The 24,074-nt window shown below is 35.1% G+C and overlaps 1 protein-coding gene across 48 annotated transcripts in view; it reads right to left on the minus strand.

The window, feature by feature from the left end:
- ADGRL3 (adhesion G protein-coupled receptor L3) overlaps nt 1–24,074 on the minus strand; it is an 860,164-nt gene that overhangs the window by 132,768 nt on the left and 703,322 nt on the right. For 38 of the 48 annotated variants that reach the window (XM_055385299.2, XM_031010265.3, XM_055385312.2 and 35 more), the window contains one exon: nt 21,853–21,891. The exons of the other annotated variants lie outside the window; for them this stretch is intronic. In XM_055385299.2, coding sequence (XP_055241274.2) covers nt 21,853–21,891 — 39 coding nt within the window. The remainder of the gene's footprint in view (nt 1–21,852; nt 21,892–24,074) is intronic. 48 annotated transcript variants of the gene reach the window in all.

A 24,074-nucleotide genomic window follows, 5' to 3' on the forward strand; every position in this document is an offset into this window, starting at 1 on the left:
CTAATTTGCCTTTGATACAAGTTGTTTTTTCTTGATATTTTCCTAGCTATTCCAAGTTTTGGTCAAAAATCAACATCACTGTACTTTTAAGTAAAATAATCCTACTCACAACTTGCATGCTTCGGATTATTTTTTAAAAGAGAAACAACACAAACAAATCAAAAAAAGTCTCTCACGAGTTTAAACACTGGACGTTTTCATATAGTGTGCTTAGCTCCGTCATTTGTTCTTGGTGTAAAGCGTGACCTAGTAGCCAGAAAAAAGTACTTCTGGATCACAACAAAATGATCTGCTTTCCAGTAAGTTCTCTATAAGGGCAACGCCAACAGGATATGCCAAAAAAAGAGGTGCCAGATAGGAAACCAAAAAAATAAAAATAAAAATAAAAAAACTTTAGATACTTTCTGAAGCCAAACAGAGAACATAGACCTCTTCAGTGTAAAGAAGTATTCCTTCAGGGATTAGATGATACTGTGAATTCATTAAAAATGCTCTGAAAATCCCACATGCAACAGAAATTATGCCTGTTCCTTATGGAGCAGCCATTTTAGCTGCTGATAATCTTAATAATTAGTTAATAATCTTATAATAATTAATTAAAATCTTACCTAAGGGGAAATTTTATTGGGGATAATATATTTCTGTTCTGTCCTTCGTTGTTTTTATTTTCATAATTTAAAAAAATACAAGATGAGAATAAAGGAAAAAAAAACAACTATGGTCAACTCCGAGAATGTTCTAAGAGAGAACATGTTCCAAGACTAAATCAGGAAAAAATAGAAATTCTGAATAGACCTACAACTAATATGGAGATTGAGTCAGTAATCAGAGCCTCCCAACAAAGAAAAGCTCAGGATCAGATGGCTTCACTGGTGAATTCTACTCAATTTTTCTACACTTAAAGAAGAATTAACACCAGTCCTTCTCAAACTCCAAAAAAATATAAGAGGAGGGGACACTTCCAAACACCTTTTTATGAGGCTAGCATTACTTTGACACCAAAGCCAGACTTAGACACCACGAGAAAACTGCAGGCCATATCCTGATGAATACAGATGCAAAAATTCTCAACAAAATGTTAGCAAACTAAATCCAACAGCACTTAAGAAAAAAATTATAAACCATGATCAAGTGCAATTTATCCCTGGATACAAGGAGAGTTCAACATAAAAAAATCAACGAATGTGATACACCACATTAACAGAATAAAGGATATCACGATTGTCTTAGTAGATGCATAAAAAGTGTTTGACAAAAGTCAGCACCTTTCATGATAAAAGCTCAACAAACTAGGAACAGAAGGAAGTTACTTCAACATGATAAAGGCCATGTATAAAAGCTCTTAGATAACATCATACTCAACAATGAAAACCTGAAAGCTTTCCCTCTAAGATCAAAAACAAGGCAAAGGTGCCCACTCTTGCCACTATTCAACATAGTATTTGAAGTCCTTAGCCAGAGCAATTAGGTAATAATAATAATAGGCATCAAAATTGAAATGAAAAAGTAAAATCGTCCCTGTCTGCAGATGACATGATCTTATATACAGAAAACCTGAAAGACTCCATTAAATATATATATACATAAAAGACTGTATATATGTGTGTGTGTATATATATATGACTGTATATATGTGTGTGTGTATGTGTGTAAATATATATATATATATATAAACTAATGAACAAATTCAGGAACCTGTTTACAACAGACTGCTTTATCTAAAAAACTTTGTAGGTCTTTGAACTGACGGCAGATAAATCAAAGGCACCATTTATTAATTTATCTTAGTTTTGCAACTGAAAAAGTACAAGGTGCAATATTTTTTCACAGTTATAAGTTTTCAACAAGTGTATTCTTCAAGATAAGGCAGTCTTTAGGGAAGCTTTCTACTAAAGCCCAAACAATTGCCAAATTTACTAAAAAGCAACACACTCGAAATGTGGCCCCCAAACCTAGGATTTGGTGAGTTATGACACCAATTTAACATTGATTTAATCTGCTCAAAAACGCACCTGTTCACAGTTGCTTAAGTATAACCTGCAAGGAAATGTTTACACAAGGATAGAGAGACAGTATTCTGTAAAATCAGAGTGTGGGATTTGGAACCACATCCCCGAATTGTACCTGCACAGTGCCTCTTACTCTGTGACATTGGGCAAGTTACTTAACTTCTCTATACTTCTTCTACAAATTTGGTATGATAATACAATCATCTCAGAAAGTTGTCTGGCTCATAACAAGTGCTGAAGTTGCAACCTTGTTTTTACTTTTGCTTGATATCACAGCACAGTGTAGGAAGAAGGGACGTCTTCACTTAGAAAGCACATTTCATGTCTGATAATTGCTAAATAGCCACACTGAATTGAAATCTGGAAGGAATAAGTCTTCGGTAATGCAATCTTCATAATTTGGTCTCTTACACAACTACAGAAGCCTATACTACCTGGAGCTTTGAGGAATTGGAGAGTAAAGGCAACATGTGTATTAAATAGTTCATAATGAGTTTTTTAGAGACTTAAATAATGTGACCCCTTTTCTGCTAGTGAGACAGCACAATTAAGTCCATCTTAGAAGCTTTATAATCATAAATGATTTAAACTTTCTAAAGCTTGCTGACATGTCCCTTTACTAGCTAAATGAAGGTTAATTAAATAGCTACAACTCCTCAATGAATACCTATATTTGGATTTCCTTATACATTTATGTATTGTATATTTTATTCACACACTATGACATCTGGTCACAAAATAATTTTTTTTCTCAAACTAGTTATTTGCATTATTTTCATAAGCTCAACATAAGACTCATTATATTTCAATTTGAGGGTAGATATTATCCTTTTCATCGTACAGTATACTCACTAAACTCTCAGTGACTTTTGACTGTTTCTAAAAATCGAATATAAATGGGAAAGAGCCAAAAGTCATTTTGATTCACACCAAGATTATGGACATACCATATCCTACTAGATACACATTTGCATTATTTTTTAATGCAACATTATTAGGACTCTTATCATTAAATTCAGACCTTAGGCAAATTCAGTTGACGAATATTACTCATAGCATATAATTCTGATATGTTCGTTAAGATGTTATATACTTTATAGTTACACTTTCTATATTTCAAAATACAGAGTTTATTTGTTATAACTACTGCAAAAACCTTTGGGAAAAACTGCTATATATTTTTGCAATGACAACTTTTGTCATTATTCCAAGAGGATATATTTGTGAAATAGCTTAAGAATTCTCAGGAAGAATACACAAAATAATGAATGATGAGAAACACATGAGTGGCACTTCTTACCCAGGTAAGCAGTAAATATCAAACTACGAAAGTAAGCAGAATCATCTGGGGGAACCTAGTTACCCCCCTTCCTCCATTTGAAAAACGTAAAAATAAATACCCCAATAGAAGGAATGTCTTATGGAAAGATGTATAATTTTACCACCATGGCATTTTTTTTTTTTTTTGAGACAGACAGAGTCTTGCTCTGTCGCCCAGGCTGGAGTGCAGTGGCACGATCTCTGCTCACTGCAAGCTCCACCTCCCAGGTTCATGCCATTCTCCTGCCTCAACCTCCCGAGTAGCTGGGACTACAGGCGCCTGCCACCACACCCGGCTAATTTTTTGTATTTTTTAGTACAGACAGGGTTTCACCGTGTTAGCCAGGATGGTCTCAATCTCCTGACCTCATGATCCGCCTGCCTCGGACCTCCCAAAATGCTGAGGTTACAGGCGTGAGCCACCGTGTCTGGCCTTGCAGACAAGTTTTTAAGTCACTAGCTCATTCAGGTTTTAGCTCAAATATCATCTGCTCCAAGAGGTCTTCCATTATTAGCAAAACTGGGGGGCGGGGAGGGGAATCCCCCCATCCTTAAATCTATTACCTGTTTTGTTTTCTTTGTGTCATACGTCATTATCTAAAGATGTCTCATATTTGTTTACCTGCACAACTATCTTAAACCTCCCATTGGACAGACGGCAAGCTTTATGAAGGACGAGATGCTGTCTCATTTACAAGAGCCAAAAGCGGTGTTCCCTAACTCTTGGCTGAGGGATTTGCCATGCAGGATAACTCATATGTAAGTCAGTTTTCTCCATTTTCATATCAGCCAAAATAAAAATCTCTGAAGTTATTAATTTGATGAGTATAAGAGCAAAGAATAACTAGAAATGATAAAACTTATTAACTAGCCAATACTTTCTTGAATTAGTCTCACTTTGGAGAATCAATACCCCACTGGGCTCTTAGTCCATTTGGGCTGCTAGAACAAAATACCTTAGACTGGACAATTTTATAAACCACGGAAATTTATTGCTCACAGTTCTGAAAGCTGAGAAGCTCAAGATCAAGGCACCTGCAGATTCGTTGTCTGGTGAGGTTTCACTCTGCATCCTCACATGGTACAAGGGAGAAACAAATTATCTCGGGCCTCCTTTGTAAGGGCACTAGTACCATTCATTCATGAAGGCTTTGTTCTCTTGGCCTAATCACCCCACCAGAAGCCCCACCTCCCAACACCACTATACCGGGGAGTAAGTTTCAACACATGAATTATGGGGAGACACAAGCAGTCAGACCACAGAAAGCTCCCATTTCAGTATTTATTTATCTTTAACAGAATTATCTATATTTGTTCTGATTTTCTCACCAGACTATCATGTCCTCAGAGAAGACATCATATTCATTTGTGTTTTCTCGGAGTAAATTTTAGTGCCGTGATACCTTTTGGGTATTCATTAATATTTATCACACAAAGGTAAGTTACTTTTATTATCAAATTATTAATGCCATTATATACAATAGGAAAACTGAAAGCATCCTTTTTTATTTCTTTAATTTTTGCCCTGTCTCCCCAAAGACTTCTGAGGGAATAACGTGTTCAGATATCACCATGATTTGGGAGGGAGGCAGGGTGAATGAGAGGAAGTTAAGATGACAGAGTTCAGAAGAAGAAAATCTGAACCACAGGTTATTGTAGTGCATACAGGACACTATGAATAAGAAATACATATTTATCTTATAAAAAGTTTTCCATAATGTTTCCAAAGGTAATTTCCAATGTAATTTAACAAGATTTCATTAGATATGTATTATGTGCAAAGAACTAGGTAAGGCACTGTTGAATGAGGTTAGAGAAGAAAAACATAAGAGTTTGCCTTCAATTTACCTATGCTCCAGCACAAAACAGATCTAGAAACCCACAGCATACAGTACAAAAGTAATAGACTCTTGCTGAGGAGGACCATAAAAACATCCCAGAAAATGTTTATTTTTCAGTTAGACGCTAAAGGATGAATACATTTTCTTTGACTCTGAAGAGGAAATCCAAAGCTAAAGTACATAATGAGCAAGTTGATGATGGTAAAATAAAAAAAGCAAATTGGTATTAGGCAGCCCATTTGAAAGTTGGGAACAATTATTTCATAGTAATAGATAAATTTATACTAATGAATTGCTTAAACTCTTTTGAAAAACGGCCTAGTAATATAAATTATATTTTACTCTACTTCCACTTTTTAAATATGTTTCCTGAATGCATTATTTCCTTATCAATATATGCCATAATCATGCTGAATAATGCTATATTATTATTTTTATTATATTATATATACAGTTACATTTAAACATTTTTCTTCACATCTAAATATCAGGATATATTAAGGAAGAAAAATAAGTTTTCAGGTCTCTGCTCCCATTTATTGCTTTCTGAATGTATGCACTGTAGATAGATAGATAGATAGATAGACAGATGAAAATAGTATCCATTGATTTATAATTTGAAATAATAAAAACAAAATTTTCTTTAATTCTTTGATTTCTTGATATAAGGTTTATCAGTTGAAAATAAAGAAAAATGAAGCAAAAGTTTAAAATCATTACTGAATAGGACACATTGTACTGCAATCTGCGTTTAGATATTGATTCAAATCAAAATGTAAAGGTCAAGTGTTAGAAGTGTCTTCAAAACAGTTTATAACTTGCAGGTTTTTTATTACAAGTCAAGTTGAGTGACTGATATTTACCCATCTGATCAATAAACCTAAGGTACTTTTTATAACCACTGTCATTTAATATTATTAAGTATATAAAAACTGCTAATCTCTGAACTACCTTTTATATTACAGTGAAGTGCTGGCATTTTCAAGTCTTAATTAAAATTAGATCGTATAACACAAGTGACCTTAATATATTAATAGGGACCTTTAAGAGTAAAACAAGGTGAAACTAAAATTTCATAGAACAGACTGTGTCTTTAAGAGACCTCTTATTTTTTTTTTTAAAAAGCATTGTCTTTTTGCAAACTGTATTTGATCGTATCACTTTTTAATTCTACTTTAGAATGAAATGACCGAATGCTGTCAAATAAATCTCTATCATGTTACAGGAATTAAATGGATCTACAGACCTGACTTAAACTCCTTGCTAACCTAATATTCATTCAACAAATATTAATTGAGCATCTTCAATGTGGCAGTCAACTGGGATGCAGCAAGAAAGACAGATGTTCTCCCTTCCCTCAAGGTAATGGCAATATAGGGAGGCCAGGCAATTAAACAAGTAATTAAAATCCAACATGGCAAGCATTATAATGATGGAAACATAGGGTTCAAGCTCTGTATTGGAAAAGCTCCATGAAGTAGGAGAATTCCAAGATGAAACTCAACACTGAACAAAGAGGCAAAGGGCACAGCGTGTACTTACAGGCACAGAGGTGAAAGAGAATAGGCACTGCAAAGAAACTGAAAACAAATTCCTTATGGTAGAGCAGAGAGTATAAGGGGTTCAGTGGCAAGATTGGTAAGTGAAGGATAGATTTCAAAGAGGTTGCAAACTACGTTAAGGTATTTACAATTCTTCCTAAAGACGACGAATAGTCACTGAAAAAAAATGTAAGGTAATAGAGCAATATACAGTAACGGTTAATATTTGTGGAGTGTATTCCAGACCTTGATATGAATGCTTTACATGCATTAACTCCTTTAATTTTCACAATAACCCAGTGAGGTAGAATTTATTATTATCTTCATCTTACAGTGAGAATATTGAGACTCAGAGAAGTTAAGTAACTTGCTAAAGGCTAATTAGCTAACATAGAGTAGAACCAGGACTCAAATCCATGAATTCTGGTTCTGGAGAAAAAGAAAAGCAGAGATTATTCCAAAGATATTTAAAATGATTTGCTGATTAGTTAACGCCAGTTGATGAGGAAAAGAAAGAAGCGCAACACATAGAATTTGGGGTAGTCAAGGAGGTAGCACTCACTTCAAATGGGAACTTTGTTTTTCAAAAGGTAAAGGTAGTGGGTATAAAAGTATATGTGTGGGTGGACAGTATGAGTAACATAGTAAATTCAGGTTGCCTACTTTGAATGCAATATACAGTCATGCACTGAATAATGATGCATTGCTCAATAATGAACCATGTATACCATGCTGGTCCCATAAAATTAAAATGGAGCTGCTCTATACAGGTGTACTAGCTTTTATCTTTTATATCATATTTTTACTGTATCTTTTCTATGTTTAGATACACAAATACCATTGTGTTATAATTGTCTACAGCACTCAGTACAGTAACATGCTGTACAGGTTTGTTGCCTAAGGGGCAGTAGGCTATACCATGTAGCCTAGGTGTGTAATATGCTGTCCCATTTAGGTTTTCGTAAGTATACCCTATGATGTTTGCATGACAACAAAATGAAGCATTTCTCTGAATGTATCCTCACTGGTAATGCATGACTGTAATTGAATGGCATCAATTCAGATGGCCTGAAGCTTATATAAGATATCTGATATTCACATATAGTTCATGAGATAGTTTGGATATTTTTCCTTCCGAATCTCATGTCGAATTGTAATCCTCAATGTTGGAGGTGGGGCCTGGTGGGAGGTGTTTGGGTCATGGGGGCAGAGCCGTCATGGTTTGGTACTGTCCTCACTATAGTGAGTGAGTTCTTGCGAGATCTGGTTGTTTAAAAGTGTGTGACACCTACCCCACTCTCTGTCTCTTGCTCCTGTTTTTGCAATGTGATATGGCGGCTCCTGCTTTGCCTTCTTCCATGAGTAAAATCTCTCAGAGCCCTCCCCAGAAGCTAAGCAGATGCCAGTGCCATGCTTGTAGAGCCTGCAGAATCATGAGCAAATTAAACCTCTTTTCTTTATAAATTACCCAGGCTCAGGTATTCCTTTACAGCAGCACAAAAACAGCCTAATACAATGCACGCATCATAAATTTAAGTAGGCTTATTAAAGCCATTGGTATGTCTGAAATTACCCAGAAAAACTGAGTAGAGGAAGAAGAATTGATGGTACAGAAACACTAACAAAATAGAGGGGCAAATGAAGTAAGAATAGTTGACAATGAAGATGAAAGAGTAAGCAGTCAGAGAGTGCGGTATCACAGATGGAAAGAGCGTTTTCCTTAGTTTCAAAAATAATCGTGAAAGTATCCAAAAATTCTTCTTCAGGAACTAGAAATAATAACTCTATTTTTGTTCTGGGTAACAGAGTGACTGTAAAACGAAAAAGAAAACCACAGAGATACTGCTTTTGAGGGGCAATCAGTACAATTGTATATCATTACTTCAAAGCGGGACATTTATTCATTTAATTAATATTTCTTGAGCACTTAACATATGCCAACACTGTTCTAGACTCTTGAGATATATCTTAACAAAGCAGAGAAAAAGTGATCTCAGAACTGAACATTCTGGCAAGGGAAGCAAATAATAAACCATATACTGTTAGAAGGTAAAATGTACAGTGTGAAATGAAAGAAAATAGACAGGATGGAGGATTTAGAATCAGGGATGGCTTTCAAATAGAATGGTACAGATGGGCATCACTGAAAAGGTAACAATTCAAAAAAGACAAAGGAATTGAGTAAGCCATGCAGGCATCTGGAAGAGAAGCATTCCAGTCAGAGGGAACAGCCAGAATAAAAGTCTTCAAATGGAACTTTTGAAGGTTTGCATGGTCCAAAACCTTAAAATGGCATGTGTTTGGAGTAAAGTGAAAGAAAACAGTAGAGGTGGGAGGTGGGGCTCAACCACTTCAACTGAGATGCTGAAGAGTGGTTTGCAAGTGAAGACTGGGAATTCAGTTACAGATATGGAAAGTTTGAGGTGTTTATTAAACAACAAAGTGAAGATATGGAGAAATTGGCTGGAAAATTAATTCTGGAGTTCAGGAGAATGGTTTGTGCCATTGATAATATTTGTAGGTCATAGACATATAGGTGGTATTTAAATCAATGAGATCACCAAGGGTGTGAATGTACAAAGTGTAGACAAGAAGACTAACTATTGTGCTAGGGGGCACTCCAAGCTTAAGGGTTTGAGAAGAGGAGGAACCAATGAAGGAGACTGGAAAGAAGTGTCAATTAGGTAGGAGAAAAATCAAGTGAGTTGTCCTGAAGAGAATATATCAAGGAAGAGGGGGTGATCAGCTGTGTTAGATGTTGCTAATTGATCAAGTAAGGTATGCATTGACTACCGACCATTGGTTTAGCAGCATTTAGAAGTCATTAATGACCTCAAAAAGGGCAGTTTCGGTGGTGTAGTGGGGACACAAGCCTCAGGAGGTGAATTTAAGGGAGAATGAGAGGAGAGGGATTGACAACGGCAAATGTTGAAAAGTGTTGTCAGAATTTCTGCTGCAGTGGACATACTAGTAGTCAATTGGAAATTTGAGCCTGGAGCTTCAATTAAACAGTAAATATTTGGAGACCACTTAATGTGTGCTAAGCACAATTTAAAAGGTCCTGAAGATGTAGAAATAAAAGTGGCACTGTTCCTTCGCAAGCAGCTTAGTGATAGAGGAGTCAAGAGACATTAAAATACAGCTTGATAATTGCTGTAATAGAGGAAAACTGAGAGTGTTATAAGTTCACATAAGAGGTCATTTATTCAGACTAAGTGGGACAAAGAATGCTTCTTTAGAGTAATTGACATACGAAGTGGGTGTTGACTTCATATGTCAAAGTTACTGGAATGAAGAGAAGGAGAAAGGAGAACAAATCTAGAATTAATCCAAGTAGAAGGAACTGTGACTATAAAGGTACAGAGACACGAACTGAAAGTATTTAAATCTCCTGGCAGTGTAGGATCCTAGGAGGAGCCAGTTAAAGGTGTGAGAAATTAGCAACAGGAGTCTGATACTCAAGCACTGTAGTTCAAAAAGGGATTTTTTTCTATAAGGGCAAAAGAGAGTAAGGGACAGGCTGAGTAGGGTCAAGTCATGATCAGATTTGCATTTTTAAAACATTACTCAGACAGTAGGTGGAATGGATTAACAGAAGAATTTGGCAATGTGTAAAGCAGTTAATTTTCTTTTTTAAATCATCTACACAAGGATAATAGCTGAAGTTATAAGAATCAGTATCAGAGGAAAACAAAGTTTGTAGCCAAAGTCATTTTGCAAAAAATATGTCATGACCCTGGTCAAAGGATTTTAATAGCACTCAGACTCTTGAGTTTTTTCCATAGCCTTCTCCCTCAACCCACTGCTTCAGGCATATTTGTCTTCTTTCTATTCCCTGAACTCTCCAACCACTTGTCACTTGACCATCTCGGCCTTGGGTGACCTTTGATCTTGGAATGCTCTTCTCCAGGTAGTCACATTGCTGAATTGCCTATCACTTCCTTAGAAAGTCTTCCCTGATCCGCACGAAATGAAGTAATCAAAAGGTCATATTTACTCATATGGGTCATATTTACTCATATGACTGTGTTTTAATTCTTTGAATAGCATTTCTGCAATCTTATTTTATTACTTTGATTGATTGACTGATTTACTGGCTATTTTCCTTCATAACTCCAGGCTGAACTAGGGTTTGAGCCCTACAAGACAGAAACTCTGTCTTCACCCGTGAATCCCTGCACCTGAAACAGTGTCTGAATGAGCTCAACAAATATTGCCTGATTGAATGAATGAATAAATCTATGCTTTTCTTAAAGTATATGTGTTTACTATTTTTTAATAAAAAATGTATTTTTCAGACTTTGAAAAGGACATACTTGTTGGAAAGTCTGAAAAACTGCCACAGCCTAGCAGAGCTAATTAAATGTAATATGATATGCTGGATAGGATCCTAAAACAGAAAAGGACATAGATAATAAATTTAAAAATCTGAATAAACTGTGGACTTCAGTTAATGATAATATATTAAATTGGTTCATTAATTATTATAAATATACCATACTAATGTAAGATGTTAACAATAGAGGAAGCTGTTCATGTCAATGGGAGGTATATGGGAACTTTCTATAAGACTTGATCAATTTTTCTACAAATCTAAAACTGTTTCAAAAAATAATATCTATTAGTTTTAAAAAGACAAATTTATAAACAGTTTTAAATTACAGAAGTATATATGGTAAAAGCTCAAATTCCATTTATAGAACAACACTGTAAAACTCCATACAAAAAGAATCACTTTAGACAGTTTATTGTGGGTCTCTCTAGACCTGTAAATATTTACACATTCATAAGAGCAAACTCAGTCTGGACAATAAGGCTGTTATCTGTTGTTTTTGGCTTGCTTGTTTATTTTTACTTGAAAATATATCACATCTATCTTTCTAAGTCAATACAAGTTCTACCTCACTGTTTCTGCGGCTAGGAAGTATTCCATTATTTAGTTTAGTAGTTTATTCAACCGATTTCCTACTGATGAAGAGGTAAGTTGTTCTGTTGATACAAACACTACCCAAATCTAGCTTGTGATCCTGTCTACACATTTACTCTTTTCCGTGGCGGAATGCTACCCTATTGTGTGGGTCGGCCACAAGTTATCCCCAAAGTCTTTTCTCTAGGCAAGGAGAACAACACTGTTTTGTGATTGTACGACAAGATTTATAAAGAAACAGTATAAAAATATAGATGTGAGTAAAAATAGTCTTCTCTGGTTAAGATATTTAAAAAGCTAACAGGCCGGGCGTGGTGGCTCACACCTGTAATCCCAGCACTTTGGGAGGCCGAGGCAGATGAATCACGAGGTCAGGAGATGGAGGCCATCCTGGCCAACATAGTGAAACCCTGTCTGTACTAAAAATACAAAAATTAGCTGGGCATGGTGGCGCATGCCTGTAATCCCAGCTACTTGGGAGAGAAGCGCTTGAACCCGGGAGGCAGAGGTTGCAGTGAGCCAAGATCACGCCACTGTACTCCAGCCTGTTGGTAGCAAGACTCCAACTCAAAAAAAAAAAAAAAAAAGCCAACAGTGATCATGCTTTGGAAAAGGACTGCTGAAAGTCTGTAGAGAGAAATGAGAGGCAGGGTTGAACTACGCAACCGCAAGGGAGCACCACTGAAATAGACAAAAATGTCAGTGGCGTGCCCTGGAGTTAGCAATGCAGAGGTTCTAGTGGGAGGGAGAAATAGCTATTATTCTATCTTTTGAATTTTATACCATGTGTCTATATTAGCTATTCAAAAAATTACTTAAAAGGTAGAAAAATGCAATCTGAGAAGTTTCAAATAGCTTTTAAAAGTTTTTTTTAGACAAAATGATTAATCTCAAACTATGACTAACAGAACAAGCAGAAGAACATTTTTATCTATATCTAGGGTTCAAAAGTTACCCTTGTATTGTCATAAATCTATGGTAGTTTATTACATTAAAACTGAATAAGATTTCACTGTTATTAAATAAGAAAAAGAAAAAGCATTTTCGTTGCATCTGAGGCTGCTAGTTGCCCAATATCCCTCTTGTGTTAGACACAGAATCGTTGGACACTATGCCCAGCTGCAAAGCTGCACCTACTAATGAAGTATTTAACCATGCAAATAGGGTAGCCCTTAAGATATAATAAGGAATAGTTTGGAGAGATTCCTGGAAAGTACTAAAAGGGACAAATCCTTCTGATACTTATCCTTTTCCTTCTTCCTTTTAGAAGATTAGCATGACATGATGATTGGAACCTAAGTAGCCATCTTGTCATCTTGGGGATGGAAACCCATGTGCTAAAGATAATGGAGCAAAAAACCAGATGCAGCCTTGGTCTCTGATGATTTCATGCAGTTTCCAAGCTAATCTTGGACTGCCTCATCTGCATTTTTCATGTGCAAGAATAAAGCCCTGGTTTGTTTAAGCTACCATAGCTAACTTTCTGTTACTACCAGCTATACAAGATTCGTATATTAGATAAAGGAAAACATAAAAATTGTAACTCTGGGAGCAGTCCTAAAAAATCATTTGTTTGGATCCACGCTCTCAGACAACTACTTTACTGTAAATTGCACTTTAAAATTTCCATTGCTTTTCTGACCTGTACCAAAAAAGTTAATGATAGTTTCAGAAAGTAGGATCTTAAATCTGTAATGCTGTTTTTAATATCCTTTACCTTCTGGTTAGCTATGTAATCATCAAGCTATTAAAGAAATAGAAAAGTAAATTGATGTGTATTCTCTTGCATTTGCATAGAAATAATATCTATTTATATTCTATGTATTTAAAACTTTTCTGAAGGTAAACTTATGTTCAGAAAGCATTGGTGCATAGAATGAACTTTAAGTAAACAGTTTTACAACTACATAATGGCCCAGGCTTTGATCAGAAAATTAAATAAGAGAAGAGAATACAAGTTGGTGCAAAGAAGAGAGAAAATATTTTTGTTTTAGATGAAAACATTTTATTTAAAAACAGAAAGACACTTTTCTCACACCCTCATTAGAATTACTTTCTGAGGCATTCACAAACCATGTATATACAAACAGCAGCTGGAACATTTGTTTATTTACAGGAAATGTGCAAAATGGAGGAGGCAGAAATGGCTTTCTAAAGCAGCCATTTCTATCTAACCTGACACATTCGCCAGGGGAATTGTGAGAGATTCCCAGAATGATGTTCTTTCCACGTCAATGCAGAATCTCCATCATCAACATCTGTCATTGTCCTTTGGAAGTTTTTAAATCATTAGATTTACAACTTGACCTGTTCACATTCTTCAATAATACCTGTATGAATTACTCTGCTTACATTACATATGATTTTACTCTTCTGATTCAATGATTGCTTTGTATGTAGTAGCGTTTAATGTCTACAACTTATAGAAAGGAATTCTTATAACCATTCTTTATCTGAAAAAAACTACAGTACTCTGGTTTTGTAGATAGAAGTCACTGTCTTTGATCTCAATGTCTTTTAACAATAGGTTTAGGGCACCAGAAACATGCAGGGTGCAGATTTATATTTTCTCTCTTACTGACATAAATCAAGTGCAGATTTATCAAGCTGTGAAATATATTAAGTTCACAGGGTTTTAACAAAGGGTTACCAAACCACAAGAACCTGCTGTGATTCAAACTACTTTCAGATGTCCTTTTAATTATATTAAATGAAAGTTTGGGTTGGCTTTGATGCTTATGGGCAAACATGGAAATCTCTTGAAAGAACTGCTAAAAGTACTCCCTGTTGCTGCAGTTAATATACTACATTGTATGCACACTGCTAGCCAATTTATTCTAGCCACTTTAACAAGGACATCCAGCCTGACAGGCCACACAGAATAGTATCACAAGTCAAGCAATGCACAAATCATTAGAGGACTCTGAAAGTTGTTTGACATGCACCACAGAGCTCTTTGTCACACAGCCAATTAAGTGACCAAACAAGGAACTTGAAAATACTCATTAATTTCTTCCTAGCAGTATAAATGGAGCTTAGAATCCTTCTTGTCTTATGCACCAAAGGCACGCAAGTAAAACTGGCATAATTCAATTTGCACTTTGTCAAAGGTGCAACAGCAATTTTGGTTCACAGAAAGTGTGCATTAATAATACAAAAAAGTTGAAAAGAATGGGCAAAAATGTTTAGATATTGCATGTAATAATGTAGACATGTGGGCTTTGGAATTTTTTTAATTATCAAAAGTTGACATTACTTTTATCTTTGAAAAGCTGTATCAGCATTTCTGAGCAGATTCAGCAGTGCTTCACATCATTTCATCCTCTCTGCAATAACTTCAGTTGATTTCCAGGATATCATGCTCTCCTGGTGCTCCTCATTCCTTAAGGCTGTTTTTTAGTCTCTATTGCTGGCTTCTCTGCATTTCCCCAACCTCTTCATATTACAGTGTCCTGGGGCTCAGTTCTAGATTCTTTTCTTTTCTCTCTTTACACTCATCCCCTTGATGAATTCATCTAGAACATTGATTTCAAATGCCACTCTAAGTAAAACACTACCAAATAATTATTTCTAGGCTAATCTCACAATTGAACACCATGCTTGTATATTTAACGACATATTTAACATCTATATTGCATGTCTAATAAGAATCTCAAACTTAACATGAGCCATAGTGGAGTTCTCTTCCTGCCCCTCCCAAATTGGTTGCAAATAGACCATCTCAACAAACCACGACTTCATCCTTCCAATTGCTCAGGCAAAAAGCATTCTGTCATTTCAACTCCTCTTTTTCTCTGAAAACTCTATACAATCTCTTAGCAAATCTTATTTCATTTTTTTAAAAACCTCTGAATCCGAATAATTACCTCAGTATCCCGCACTAATATGCTAATCCAAGTGGCTGTCATTACCCAAATGGTAACCCAGCTTCGGCCCTTACTTTTCTTGCTGTTGGCTACTGTCCACTTGTAACACGCGTTAGAGAGTTATCCCTCCTCAGAAACCTGCAGTGGTTTGTTTACTAGGCTTTTCTGAATAAAAGCTGAAGTCCTTACAATGATCTATCAGAATCTGGGCCTTGAGCTACCACAGGCTCACACCCTGTGATCCTCTTTTTCACTCTGTTCCTGTTGCACTAGCCTCCTTCATCACCAACAGGAATATTTCCATTTCAGGAACTTTCTGTTCTCTCTGCTAAAATGCTCGCTCCTGCATATCAGCATAGTTGACTCCTTTTATCTCCTTCTGAGTTTTGTTCATATATCACCTCGGTAATTCATTTCCTGCTTTCTTGCTTTATTTTACTCCATAGCATTTATCATCATCTGGTATACCATATATGTTACATATTCAGTGTATTGTTTATATTCTTTCACTAGGATTTTCACCTTAGAAGAGAGTGCAGGGATTTTTGCCTATTATGTGTACTGCTATACTCCTAGAGCTGGTAAGATTATACAGGGCACATGTGCTTAACTAGTAATTCTTAAAATATTTTTGTTGTTCACTATGTGATGGTTTTCCATTACTAGGATATAGTATTATATCATACTATACATATAAAATATATTACAGTAACAAGTCTTCTATACTCTATATACCTATATAGTATATATATTGTATACTATAGTATACTATAATAATACTCTTTAAGCATTAAAAAAATCACATAGACTACCTGCCTTTCAAAAACAAAAGAAGAAGAAAAACCAGGTGTGTGTGTGCTTTTTTGTTTTCAAATTCACACGTAACATTTTTTTTTTCTGATCAGTTCTCAACCGAGCTATGCAAGTGACCACAACAGATTCTACACAGTGACTCAAAGGAATCACATCAGTACCTAGATGAACTTATATTTTCCATTAAGCATGGTCAACTGCAGACTCTCTAGCAAGTACATACTGCCTCTGAGATTTGGTGGGCAAAAGCAACTATTGATAAAAATGAAAATATTTTTAAAAACTAGGAAAATGTCCTGTCTTAGAAGTAGTGAAAAATAAACACCAGTAATTCTTAATAGTTCCCGCTAAAGAGGAGAACAATGCTAACAAATATTACTATTTAAAAGATGACAATCTGAGGTTGAAAGATAAGAAAAAAATACAAATCTGAGTTCTGGTTACATTTACAAAACACAAAGGCAGTTGTTCTTAAGCTCTTGGAGGTCATACTCTACTCCCATATTCTCATGAAAACCATGGAACTCTCTATGAAACCACATGATTTGTACTGGTTCATGAATTATATTTTTAAACTTTCCTCTGCCCCCCATCCCATGACTAGAGTCAAGAACTTCTGCAATTCACAAATACTAGCATGGCTATAATAAGAAAGACAGAAAATCACATGTGTTGGTGAGGTTGTGGAGCAACTGGAATCCTCATATATTGCTGGTGGAAAATAGTACTGTCTCTGGAAAACAGACAGTTCCTCCTTTAACATAGTTACTATATCTTTCTGCTGGTTTTTTATTCTCTTAAGATGGTAACTTTTTCATCAGAGTCTCCTCTGAAAGTAAAAAGACCTCAAAGCAAATTATATTTGGATATGACCTTAATATGGCAGCACAAAATAATTATCACATACCATTTTACCTCTGTCTTCAAAAAGAGATTGAAAAAAATTGTTGTACTGCATTCCATCCCTGAAATACAGTGCAAAAAATCAACAAACATAAACCTAATGATATGTCTTGCCTCCTATCACCAAAAGATGAGGTCAGTCCTGCAAGTAACAGTATCTCAGAGATTAGGAGGACACGCCTCTGAATTAGAAAGACTTAGCTTTGAATTTAAAGCACCTTCAATTATTATTGTGTGATCTTGTGAAAGTCATTTAACCTTCCCTGGGTCTCCATTTTTTCATCTGTTAAGTTAAAAATTGCAATAATTATATCATACGGTGTTTGTGAATATTAAATAAGAATGTATTCTAATTGCTCTGCACAATAATGGCACATAATTAATGCCTAATAAATAATTTTTTTTTTATTTTTATTTTTTTTTTGGAGATGGAGTCTCACTCTGTCGCCCAGGCTGGAGTGCAGTGGTGCGATCTCAGCTCACTGCAACCTCCACCTCCCGGGTTTAAGCAATTCTCCTGCCTCAGCCTCCTGAGTAGCTGGGATTACAGGCGTGTACCACCATGCCCAGCTAATTTTTGTATTTTTAGTAAAGACAAGGTTTCACCATGTTGGCCAGGCTGGTCTCAAACTCCTGGTCTCAAGTGATCTGCCCACCTTGGCCTTCCAAAGTGCTGGGTTTACAGGAAATTAATTTATTCTTAATAACAAATCATTGTTATTCTTAGTCATGGTGTTGAAGCAGCATAGGACACATGTGAGGAGAGAAGCAATGGTACCATCAGTGCTACTTGTGTGGCCTTGGGCCAGTACACTATCTCATCTTCATCTATAAGGCCCCTTCTGGTAATATTAAATCACCGCAACTGTTTAATATGCATGTGTAACACAAGCCTTACTTGTTTTCTCTAGTATAAAACTTAAAACTCTCTATTTTTTTTTAAGAGACATGGTTTTCACTATGCTCCCCAGGCTATATTCGAACTCCTGGGCTCAAAAAATCCTTCTACCTTAGCTTCTCAAGTAGCTGGGGCTATGTAGGCCCATGTCATTGTGTCTAAGATATGGAAGTAATATGTTTTACTATGACACATATCAATTTATATCTTGTGATACTCAACACAAATCTAAAATTACAATTAAAATTAAAATATGTATATTAAACTCAATTTTTTTTTTTGTTAAAACTCTTGGGATGCAAACATAATGGCTTTTAGGAGATTCACATATTATTTAAAATATCACACCAGCCACTTTTAATTGTACAACTACAGGTCAGTTATCATAGTTGACAACTGATAGTTAAAATTTCACTGTGCTTTCATTTGTGTGTGAGATAAACAAAAGGTTAAAAGTCAGAACATACAAAAGATAACTCTGGATAATTCATAAAATAGACACTGAACTTCTAAGTAATTGACATCTAAATGGATTTAGACAGCCAAAATCAACCCTAAAAGATTCATTGCTTGCACTTATGAAAAGGCTATATTAAAAAAAAAAAATTATGATGACTTAGAAATCATCTTATTTCAAATTTAATGCCTAAAGCACTTCAAGCATATTTCACACCTATTTCATAGATAGCTCTGAATGTACTCTGAACATAGAAACAATAGGACACATAAAACAAGTCTTTAAAATGCAAATAGACTAAAGTTTAAAGGATTATTCACTCTGGAATTTCATGGAATAATGATCTACATTAAGAGGAAGAGAGGTAGTGCAATGTATTAGCAGAGCATTTCTGATTCACCAATATTCTGTTTGTATTTGGTCTTATAAGATGTTTACTCAATAGCTGAAACATTTATTCATAGTCAGTCAATTATAACCCAGGAAATCAACCATTGAATAAACTGCTATTAATTTTCCACCAGAGATTCATGTTTGAATGACCATGCATTTCATAGGTTTAAATACCAAAAGACTAATTATCCCAAAGGCCCCATTAAAAGGATAGCATAGATTGCAATCAAAAACAATCCTAACATTGCTCAGCTCAGAAATGATCTTCAGCTTTTGATGATAAAGGATATTTTGATTTCTCTACCTATTGCACTCACTTAGAGTATAGGTCATATATAGATATATATTGATATATATTTATATATACAGATATAGATATATATGTATATGTATATAAACACACCTATATATACCTCCCAAAGCAACTTTTCCCCAAAACCTTAGAAAAATAAACCTGAAGTTTCTTATACACAGATTCATTATTTTATAAAATAAAATGCAAATTAAAAGTTTATCTTCCTAATCTCTGTTCAATGTTGAAATTCTCTTTTTCCTTTTAAATAATATTTTCACAAAATGCCTTTATTAGCCTTATTCTAATGGCTTCACTTCACATTCAGAATGAAATGCGCAAGAATAAAATAATATTTTTTTCACTCTGGTTTTTAAGTTTCTAACTGCTCATTCTGCAAAACAATGCTGAGATTAAAGTAATAAGAATTGATGAGACTCAGGACATGTGACTCCAAAATATGGCACATTGGCATTTGAGAAAACAGCAAAAGCAGGAAGGTAACTCTCATCTTTACCCTGCCTTTTTCTCCTGATGCAAACCAAACAACTGAGCAAGAATTTTCTAACCTTCCCCTGAATCAGATCATAATATTCTCCTTAGAGAATATTCAATTCTCAATTCTATACTACCCAGAAGGATAGTGGAATGTGAATATTCAGATCATTGGAAAGGCATAAATGAACAAATTGATTTTTAGCATTTACATCAACCTAACTCACATCTCCCTATACCTGCAAGGAAGGATCCCAAGACACAGAGATGCCCAGAAGAATCTGAACAAATGCCTTGCTAAGTTCCCCCTCCCATGTATTACCATTAGATAATTCCCCCTTTGTCCAGTTGCACTTGCCCATGACTGTCTACTCTTTATCAAACCTACACATAAAAAATACAAGTTTTTCTGTTTCTTGGGGTCATTCCCAAATGCTGCTATCTCACATAAAACTTACATAAAATAAATTTGTATGTTTGTCTCTTGTTAACCTGTCTTTTGTTATAGGGGCCTGAGTCATGAACCTAGCTATAGATCAGGAAAAGAAATCTTTCCTTCCCTACGGAAACCATGCATAATCATAATAGACACATTTGGCCAACTACAATTTTAGCCGACTTATAGGGAACATTTGTAATGTGTTCTTGTGTTGCTCAGGAGACTTGGAAGACACCAAATCCAATCAAAGTGATCAGTATACATTTCCAGAACGAGAGTATATCCAAAGAAAGCTGAATCTACTCAACTGCATTTTCATTCCTCTGAAGTGTTAGTGTACTAACATTTATTCATCAATATTTTCTCCTAGATAGTAAAATCCTAGACAGGGACTGTATTATATTTGCCTTGTTCACTAATATTTGTTGAGGATATCAAGATATTCATGTATAGAATTTACAAATGGGATAGCTGCAAGAAAAAGAATTTGCCAGCCAGAATTAAGCAAATGATTATAGCTGGCACACAGAGATATTTCCATTCATTAAAAAGTCTACTGTATTGTGCTTTTCATAATCTGACTAAGTTTGCCCCAAGGCTATCCAATTCCTTTTGCTATGATTTTATGCTCACTAAGTCACTTTCTAATTATAAATCCAGTTCTCAATTCTGTACTACCTAGAAGGATAGCGGATGTGAATATTCAGATCATTGGAAAGGCATAAACAAACAAATCAATTTTTACTATTTATATCAACCTAACTTAAGAGTTTTGGTTAAAAAAAGTAAATACCTTGATATTATGTTCACCTGCAAATTAACTGATAAAGTTTTGTTTTTAAACTGCCAATCTCATACCCATTAATTTGGTTCTTGAGGGTATCTCTTTATAAATGCAGATGGCCTTTTTAAAAATGCTGTGAAATGTATACATGCAGAATAAAGTTTACAGCTAAACATTTTCATATTTCCTCCTGCCTTCTTTGTTTCTTTCCTTCATTTCTTATAAAACAAAACAAAACAAAAAACTAGAGAGCTTGCTTCTAAGGTTGTTCTCTGTCATACAAAATCCATAAACATAGGTATGGTTTATTGCTTATAAATTACAACATGCTTACAAATTAGAACATGTCAGCCGAAACAAAGTACATTTACATTGGGATTACAGTTTTTGCAATAAGTAAGAGAGTAAGATAGCCACAATCGTGCCTTGAACCAATAAACAGCTCTACTAAGGAACAGAAGCATGATATTCCAAGTATCCTGGATTACTTGTTGTCTTATAAGACTGATTTAGTTTCATTTCTGAATGACTTGCTACTCAAATATGGGCTGACCCAATGAAAAAATGAAACGTTTTCAAACCCACCTCTATGAAAAAAATAGGGATTTTACAGATTATACCCAACTCACCTCTTGGTGATGATGAAAAAGTTCACACCTCAAGTTGCACCTCCTTCTCAGTCTGTGTTCCTCTTGTTTGACAGAGCATTGGCACTGCCAACGCTTTCAGGCTTTCTGTTCCCACCCTTCTCCCCCTCCATGAACTTCCTTTATTTCAGTAAGGTACATTATCATTTTTCTGTCAGGTGTCCATTCATGCCATCACAACAGAGACATTCAACAACTTAACACATTTATAAAAACGCAGAAAGTACCTGGACATAGGCTCTGCAAGAGCGCTCTCTTTTCTGAAGCTGAATCCATTAAGACAGCAGATTAAACACAGAATAGAAAAAACAAGTTAGTGACAGAAGAAAACAAGAAAAATAAAAGAACACATCTACACAAAACACCTTATTTTGTCATTCACTACTTTTCAGAAGAAAATGAAAGCTAAGCAGCAGCAAAATGTAAGCAAGCAATGGCTTGAAAAATAGTAGCCAACATCCTTTCAGAACAACCTAAGTGAAAACTGTATGGTATAAAGTTGTTAATGATAGCAAGAAATCTTTGAATACATTTCGTAGAAATTAGTAAAAATCAATATACTTCATTCGTTTGAAATGATTCATTTCACATTAGGTTAGTTATGAATTTATGGGTGACAAAGACATGAAGTTAAGGAAATTGAGTCAAAAGTTTGGAACCCATTTTTCAAAGATAGATTATTTGTGGTTTACAGATAATATAAACGGTTAATGTACACCACAAATCATATGTTCTTCATATATACAAAAACTTCTGTTTATCAGGAAAAAAGAAATGCCCATTCATTATGACTCTTTGATTCTAATGGGCACATACTAGAGATAACTAGCTACTGATTAAAAGGATGTGATTATTCTGATTAATCACTGCTTTTATTTCTTGAAGAATTTATTTTGACAGTTTTGACCAAAAAACAAATGATAGAAACTTTGGTGGGTTAAGAAGTATATTTCTGTTTGTTTGTTTGCATAGAGAGTGATGTCTTTCTCGGCAAAAGGATAGCAGCAACTCATGTTACATCCCAAACATTATTTCCTGGTGATAAAATGAATAATTAATAACAGTTCATCCACCATGTTTAAATAAATAAGCCAAATTTTTATAAATTCATTTGTGGGTTTTCCTCTTCTTTCCAATTTTTTTTTTTTCCTCAGTAGCCTTGATTGTTGAAGGAGAAAATTACCCAGTTTTAAGAAGCAGTTACCCAGATGCCTTTTGTGTGGCCTATACTCTCCCAATTCTAATTCACGCATTCTTCAATGAGCATAGAGCAGTTACTCCTCTAAAGAATTAAGTGAGGAATGAGTGCAAGTAAATTGCCAGGGCTGTCACTTGGATCACTGACTTGGATCGTGGTTTGCAGGACTCTAAACCCTCCAGAATTTCAATACAGAGCACGATTGATTTGTACTGAGTTGACTTTGCAAATCTGATGGGTTATAACTGCTTCAGGGAAAGTGAGAACCACAGGAAATGAGAGCAAGCCAGCAAGCATGTGAATAACCTTTGCCCTCCCATCTCCTTACCCCATCATGCAAATTAACATATGACAAACCACATTATACAAACAACTGAAAAGAGCCAAATGGGTAACAAAAGAAAAGCATTAAAAAGCTTCACAAATGGAAATTTGCCCATTATTTAGTTATTTGATATTCAGAGTAGGCAAGCTGATTAGCTGTAGCCAGTTAGAATGTGACATTAATTGCCAGCTTTACCTGATATTGTCAGACATCAACACCATTTTTAAATAAAGATACAAAGTATTGCTATAACAAGTCATGTTATGGATATGTAACATTAATAGAAATGACTACATCTGGTACATTATGATAACAATAGTTGGCAGCAATATTCATTAATAGCATCCAGCCAGTCTGGGCAACAACGCATTAAAATCACAGCACGCCCAGATTATGTAGGTAGCTGTGGATTATATTCCATCAGGCAACTGGTTGTGATTCTATCAAGGGCATAAGTGACAAAAATAACTCCTTTATGCTCAGAATGAAAAATAATAATAATTTATATCTAATAATAAAACTGTACCTGTTTTCTACAGATGAAATTGCAGGGGGAAAAAAAAAACAAACTGTTTGCCAGATAAAATATCTGGCTTTTCTGTGTTGAATAATCATTATTTAGAAAATTTCTTTCCTTTTGATGACTGAAATTCTTACCCTAGTAAGACACAGAAGAACTAACCATATTAAAAGATTACTTTGCAGAGTCATTTTTCATTCTAAAGGAGAATGTTCTTTTAGTGAATTCCATACAGGAATATTAGTCTGGCAATGTCAAATTCTTGTTTTTTAAAGTAGTAAGGCTATCATGATATTCAAGGCCCTAAAATTGTTTCAATCATTGAATATCTCTACTACACAAATGCCAGTCAGGGAACCCATGTCATTTGAAGGTAGCTATGCTAATATGTTTTACCATGGGGTTA

This window comes from Gorilla gorilla, chromosome 3 (genome assembly GCF_029281585.2).
Source record: "Gorilla gorilla gorilla isolate KB3781 chromosome 3, NHGRI_mGorGor1-v2.1_pri, whole genome shotgun sequence".
Lineage (NCBI taxonomy): Eukaryota > Metazoa > Chordata > Mammalia > Primates > Hominidae > Gorilla > Gorilla gorilla.